Source organism: Fragaria vesca, linkage group LG3, assembly GCF_000184155.1.
Source record: "Fragaria vesca subsp. vesca linkage group LG3, FraVesHawaii_1.0, whole genome shotgun sequence".
NCBI lineage: Eukaryota > Viridiplantae > Streptophyta > Magnoliopsida > Rosales > Rosaceae > Fragaria > Fragaria vesca.
Genome location: NC_020493.1, coordinates 11,918,953 through 11,925,795, shown reverse-complemented (window position 1 = coordinate 11,925,795; position 6,843 = coordinate 11,918,953). Strand labels below are relative to the sequence as shown.

General features: G+C 37.5%; 1 protein-coding gene across 1 annotated transcript; it reads right to left on the bottom strand.

Moving 5' to 3' along the window:
- Window positions 1–4,720: 4,720 nt before the first annotated feature.
- Window positions 4,721–6,303, bottom strand: LOC101310396 (UDP-glycosyltransferase 76E1-like). The gene is made up of 2 exons (XM_004295663.1): window positions 5,817–6,303; window positions 4,721–5,592 (listed from the first exon to the last, which is right to left on the bottom strand). Exons 1-2 carry the CDS (start codon window positions 6,301–6,303, stop codon window positions 4,721–4,723), a joined length of 1,359 nt encoding a protein of 452 aa, XP_004295711.1.
- Window positions 6,304–6,843: the final 540 nt, after the last annotated feature.

The window sequence follows — 6,843 nt, the reverse complement described above, 5'->3', positions numbered from 1 at the left end:
ACTTGTCATAGAAATGAATAAACTGTCTTATGCATTCAACCTTTTGTGAAGAATCTGATTCTTAGCCACTGCTTTTGAAGATATGAAAATCCCTCTTACTTGCAGTTGTATGTGTTTGAAGTTATTTTGAATATTAGTTAGAAGAAATTCGGCTTCTTGTGGGGCTTGTTGTGAAGCATCTACTTATTATATATAGGTTATATAGGTCGGTTGATATGCATCATTCGTTGAAGATAATCATCAGAAAAGAACCGATGCTCTTACGTAGTCATTTATCATAGTATATCCATGAATGATCATCGGATAGGAACTCAATCTTTCTTGAGAGGATATTATTTTGAGATACTGATAGAGATTATCATGAATTTATTTCATTGTTTTGCTGACAAATACGTGATAAGTCCACATTTATGGACATGCTTAAGTAATATTGTCATGGTAGTGTCCGAAACCACTATGCATTAAATTAGTTGTTCTTCTGAGATTTTATTTTTTTTTAAATGAGAAAATATTTTATAAAATTCAAAATTGCAACCGGGAGTGATCGGTGGTGGAAATAAATTCATCACTCTCCTCCCTACCTAACATACCAACCATTACAGTGGATATTTTCTCCAAAAAAAAAAAAAAATCATATCAACCATTTCACTGGATAAGAACTGATTAGGTTTAACCGTACTTAAACTTGTTCTAGAAGCCTTGATACATCCTTATATCCAAAATCAAGAAGAAACTATCCCTTCCAACATCATGTGGAGACACCTCTTTATTACATTGACAGAAAGAAAACATTGATTTTAAGACTAATAATCTCTTGGAAATTACACCAAAACCATGTCACACCCACTCGACCAATGACACCAACTTGATAAAGACCTCAAACTCACGCTCAAAAACACAAAAATTAAAACTATTAGTCCCTGAAAACGACAACAAAACAATATATGACACACTCACTTAACCATTGACACCGGCCTTACCATGACCCTAAACACTCGTTCAAAGAGAATGGACGACTAAACTCTACCAAAAACAAACCAATAAAAAACCAGACTAAGTCCCACACAAGTGCCCTAGCCTGGATTTTAGCCCACCAGACCCCAAAGAGTTGGGCCTAGAGGTCAAATTGGATGATATTCGACCCTTCCTCTCCTAGTGCTAGCTAAAACCATCCCTGCATCACCGCTCCACCACTAGCATCAGACCCTTAACATGCCACCATCTGCTTCCCCGCTAGAGAGTCATCTAGAAAACCTTACAAACAGAATCGAAGTCGTCTCTGATTAACTCTTCAAGCCGGCAATCCGATCTATAGCCTATCAAGCACGATTGGCACTCTGATCACCTCAAGTTGTTCACTCAAATCAACGAGTATCCGGCACAATCCAATTCCAAACCACGGCCTCGTCAAAGTCCTTGATGCAGTTGTGCCTTGTATTGAGATAGGCTGAGAATGGTCCTCTTCGACTTCATCATCCAAGCCCAACCAACGTCCACAAACTAGGGATCCCGTCCAGGAACAACCAAAGACCAGCACCATTTTAAGCACATGTTTTACCACTTAATGGTAATATTGTAATAAAAAAATTACAATTTTAAAGACTAATATTACTACTTTAAAGACTCATTTTTCAGGAATGATTCAGTGCACAATGGTGCACTTTAACCAGCCAACATAGTTTAACAGACGTTAGGTTAGCAAACTTAGTAAAAAAAAAATGGAAACGCAGTAAAAATAATTCACCTATCTCATTATAACTCTACTGGTTGGAGAGAAGCAGACGGGGACGAGCGTGGCGATCATGAATGGGGGGTTTTGGCGAGCTCAGAGGCTAGGGTTTTTCCCAATCGGTAAGAATTGTCGGCGTCGGCGGTAGTAGTAACGCAGACGGAGGTCCGGGAGGCGGAGAGGAGTCGTCGAAGAAAGGAAGGAGAGAGCGGAAAAAGGAAAAGATGGAGGAGAGACTGGTCGTTAGAGGCCTGCCGGTCGAAGCATATGGCCGAACAAAGCGAACGGCGGTGGACATGCCCGAACAGAGAAAAAAACCATGGAGAAGGAAAACGGGTTGTGGATGCGGGTCAACGGGTTGTGATCTAGTGCGTGTGATCTAGTGGACCTGTTCACATTTAAGCTATCAGTATACTCAATCCAAATGGCTCAGATCAAACCCTGGAGAAGTTAAACGGTTCAGATCGCACAACATGATTTTCTGATTTCTTAAAATAATTTCTTTAATTCAGACACTGCCAAAAATTACTAAAACAAGCTCTATTATCCAAAAAATTATCCAAAAATATCTACGAATTCGTGACGTGGTGTATTTTATTATTGACTTCTTAATTTAAGGGCTTTGCCTTGTGAAAATTTTCAAGAACACTCCACAGCACTAATTTAGCTACCAAGATTGTAAAATAATTCATGAACGATCTCTACTTAGCTTGAAATTTTTTTTTTGACACTCACATATTAAATTATTTTATCCCCATCAACACGGTCAACAACTCAACGTTAACAAAATAAATACATTCAAAATTTACATCTTTGATCGATGTTAAAAAGATGACAAATTGGATTCAGTGTTTGACATTACACTTACCTACTATTGAAAGCACGTATGTAACACAATATTGGGTGTGCAATGTGTTTTTCTTTTCTTTTTTATGGCACTTAATGAATTGTTTGTGCCTACTAATGTGGTCTACTTCTTTCAGGCAAATATATATAACCGTATATTTAAAAAAAAAAAAACAATATAACCGTATTATAATGAAAATTGTATAAACCTATTAGAAATAAAATTTTCACTATGCGTCCAGTATTCAATGTCATATCAGTTTTCGGTTTCGATATAACAGATTGAACAAAGCCTTTATATCTATAACAATATCTTGTAAAGAAATTGATTATGTGTAAATGTATAACATAATGAAAACCTATTTTTATTTTTTTGATCGGGTAAATAATGAAATTTACCCTAATGAAAACCTATTAGAAATAAAATTTCCACTATACGTCAAATATTCAATTGATTATGTATAAATGTAAACATATGCAACATGTTGGATCTTATAATGTATGGATGGTTTGATTATAAATTTACATTGCCCAACATATGTATCTAAGATTCTATTAAAAAAAAACATATGCAACTAAGATAACGTTGGACTCATGCATCCAAAAAAATAAAAAATAAATAAAATTTGGACGCAGGAATCCAAACCAGTTTATTTCCAAGTGTTTTCTTAAATCACGCATCATATCAGACCTTATAATCAGTAACAAATAAGATTACAAATACATGACTTACCCCGGAAGGAACCACGTAAGATTCAAGCCATGAGATTACTCTAGATCGTAATAAATTATAACCACCTAAGAACAAAATCCAAAACATAACCAAGAACCTACTAAAAACTAAATCGAAAAAATACAAAAACAAAGAGGAGCCAATCATATCCCTTCTTATTTTGGATAACCTGTCACATCCTTTTTATCTATCTACAAAGAGGAGCCAATGTGTTACTCGGGACACATGTCGGTGTGGTACCGATACGTGATAAAGTAGGGTATACGACTCTATAACACGAGATACATTACGGTATATACAGTTAAATCTTTATAAATTAATAATGTCAGGATCAGTAAAATTTATTAATAAACACGAGGTATTAATTAATCGATAAATTAATAAATTATTATTTTATCGATTATTTAATAAATTAACATATAGCATTTTTGATTTTATGATCTAATCTTGTAGATAATCTTATATGAGATAATTATTAAACCAGAATTATCCTAAATCTCTTCCAAACGAAGTGGAAGATTCAATCCAAGATATTTAATACAGATCCTATATTCTTTCCAGCAAATCCTAAAATCATGGTGAAAATGGACTCTGCGGGTTTCAATGGAGATTCAATCGACTTAATGAGATTGAAAAGAAGGAGGACCGACCCGGAACGCGGTCGCCGGCAACATCAACGTTTCCGGTTACATCCAACAGCCCATACATCAGATACAAATACTCTCTCTCTCTGAAACAATAGTTCATCTTTCATCATCTCTTTCTACCCTTCTTCGCCTCTTGCGCCGACCAACAGCCTACACCTCCAAAATACTCTCTCATCACTCTCTTCATCAATTTTCTTGAATTTCTTCATGTTCAGTCGCTGTATGATTAATCACAGAACAGACCTGCAAACAAAAAAATTCAGATCGCTTGCGAGTGGCGACTTCAGCAAAGGCGACGTCGTTTGACACCGCAGCAGGTCCAATTCGAGCTCGAAATCCTCCTCCCCCTCAAAAAGAAATCAGACCCTTTTCATTTTCGATTGGTTCATAGAGCCCATAGTCAGAAAACTTCCTCCTCGATTGAATAGTTAACCAGATTAAATCTTATAATTACCATATTGAGTAGTTATTTTTGTTTTAATTAACTTAACGGTGTTAACAGTGTCATGCTAAGTGTTAGATCAAATAAATGGCTGAGATTGTATTATAGCATTTGGTTTACTTACACCTTGTTGCATACAAGAACTTCCGCTCATTTTTATAACTTTTAGACAAAGTTGATTTATGTCATGCATTAACACATCGTAGAATTTTCTCTAAATCATTAGCACATAACTGACTTCTAGACCACAAATAAAATTTGCTTATAACCAAATCCTAGAAGAATCATCTATCAATGCGTGCAGATAGGATGGTTGTTGCAGTTTAGAATCCCATGATGAGTTCAACAAGCTCATTCACGATATTGTAGGTAGATCCACCCTTGCTCATAGAAACTTGTATTTTCTCCTTCATATCTTTGGCCCTCACCCTGATTTCCTCCCCATCGTTATCCACCAAAACTTTCCTAACAGCTCTCTCTATCTCTCGCCTCTCAAACTCATCTCCCAATTCTATACCTAGTTTCCACACTTTGCTCACATGCCTTGCATGCACCTTCTGATCACTAAAACACGGTTTGCAAATCATCGGAACCCCTTCAGATATGCTTTCAAGAGTTGAGTTCCAGCCACAATGAGTCCAAAACGCCCCCACAGCGCCATGAGCCAAAACTTCCCTTTGGGGTGCCCATTTCACTATGAAACCTCTTTCTCCAAAAGCTTCTCTAAACTCTTGAGGCAACAGCTCTATCCAATCTGAGTCGGTAATGGAACCAGGTCTGATTACCCACAAGAAAGGTTGCTTGCTGTTAGCTAATCCCCAAGCCATTTCTGCTAGTTCATTCTCACCAATGGATGCTATACTCCCCAAACTGACATAGATAACTGATTTGTGAGATTGCTTGTCAAGCCACTCAATGCAGCTTGTGTCCTCTTCAAGTGTTCTAGAGGCGGCTGTTGTGATTTTGTGAAGAGGGCCCATGCAGAAAATCCGTGCTCGGCTATGTTTTTGGATCCATGCTAGTGATGATTCGTCAAGGCAGACTGTGGTATTACAAATGATGGCTGAAGATATCTTAACATCATGCACGTCAATTATTAGTTCCATAAACTTTTCTATAGTGTCCCAGGGTGAGATGGGCAGATCCTTGAATCTGATGGGATGGATTTGAGGCACCAGGTCGAATGACACAGAATCTGTGATAAAGATAGTAAAATATGCATCATAAGGACCGGAATTTTTTTTTAGGTACCTACATATTTGTGATAAACTTTACCCCCAATAAGGGGCAATCCCATGCACAACCCCATGTACATACATAAACTCCACCTCTAAGCTAACTAGCTAAGCATAATTCGTTTGCATATATTTTATGGCAGTATTAGTTTCATAGCTTTGAATGTTTGAGTATGACACATACCTGGGAAGGGAATGAGGCCTTTCGAATGAAGTTCTATGACAGTGATACGAGCAAGAAAATTGGCCGCACTGGTAGTACGAAGGATGATGCTTGGGATGTTTAGATGATTAGCAGCAGCTGCAGAGAAGAACATGAATTCGTCGTAGATGATGCAGGTGATCTTCTTCTCCGGCTCTTGTTTCATTACTTGAGTAGTCAAACAATGTTCCAAACTCGCTTTGCAAAATGCATTGATAGCCAAGAGAATAGCTATTATATTCCCAGATGTGGCTAGAGGAACAGTTAGGCCATCAGGAATCGGAATGAAGGTGAACTCAGGGTGGTTGCAAGGGCTGGGAGAGTTGAACTGGGTGTGAACGATGGTAATGGAAAATCCCTTCGAGTGAAGAAACGTACCGAACTGAAGCATCGGGTTTATGTGACCTTGGCATGGACATGGAACTAAAACCAATCTTTGAGCTCTCGGGGTACTCTTTTGCATCTCCATCTCTGTGCCTCTTTTTCTTCAATCTCAGATGTACACACACAGATGGCTTACTGCAATACTGTTTGGGATTTCGTGGAGCTAGCTTTGTTCTGTTATACTTCTAAGCAAATAGAAATGAGAAAGATAGATACGAAGCAGGCCGGATAGAACTGTCTGTTGCCTTCAACGTCCTTTAATGAATATCTAATCCTTAGCCACTGTTTTTAAAGATCTGAAACTACTCTTACTTGCAGTTTCACTTATATGTCTTTGAATGTTAGTTGGAAGAAATATCGGACACTTGTGGCTTGTTGAAGCATCAACTTAATATAGGTCGGTCCACATGCTTCTTAATGAATCATCATGGGATAGGAACTCATCGTCTTTCTTGGAATATATCATGAAATTTATTTCATTGGTTTGCTGACAAATAATGACAAGTTCAGATTTATCGACATGTTTCCGTAATGTCATGATATTGTGCGGAAATCGCATTGCATTAAGGTTGTTTGTTATAGTGGTTCTTTTGAGACCTTTATTTGGAAATTTGGACATACTAAT

Excerpts from the sequence above, each read along its gene's own strand:
- LOC101310396 (XM_004295663.1), bottom strand. The coding sequence starts at position 6,303 with ATGGAGATGCAAAAGAGTACCCCGAGAGCTCAAAGATTGGTTTTAGTT. Across the intron at positions 5,593-5,816 it reads AGGCCTCATTCCCTTCCCAG|ATTCTGTGTCATTCGACCTG; the intron begins GTATGTGTCATA and ends TCTTTATCACAG.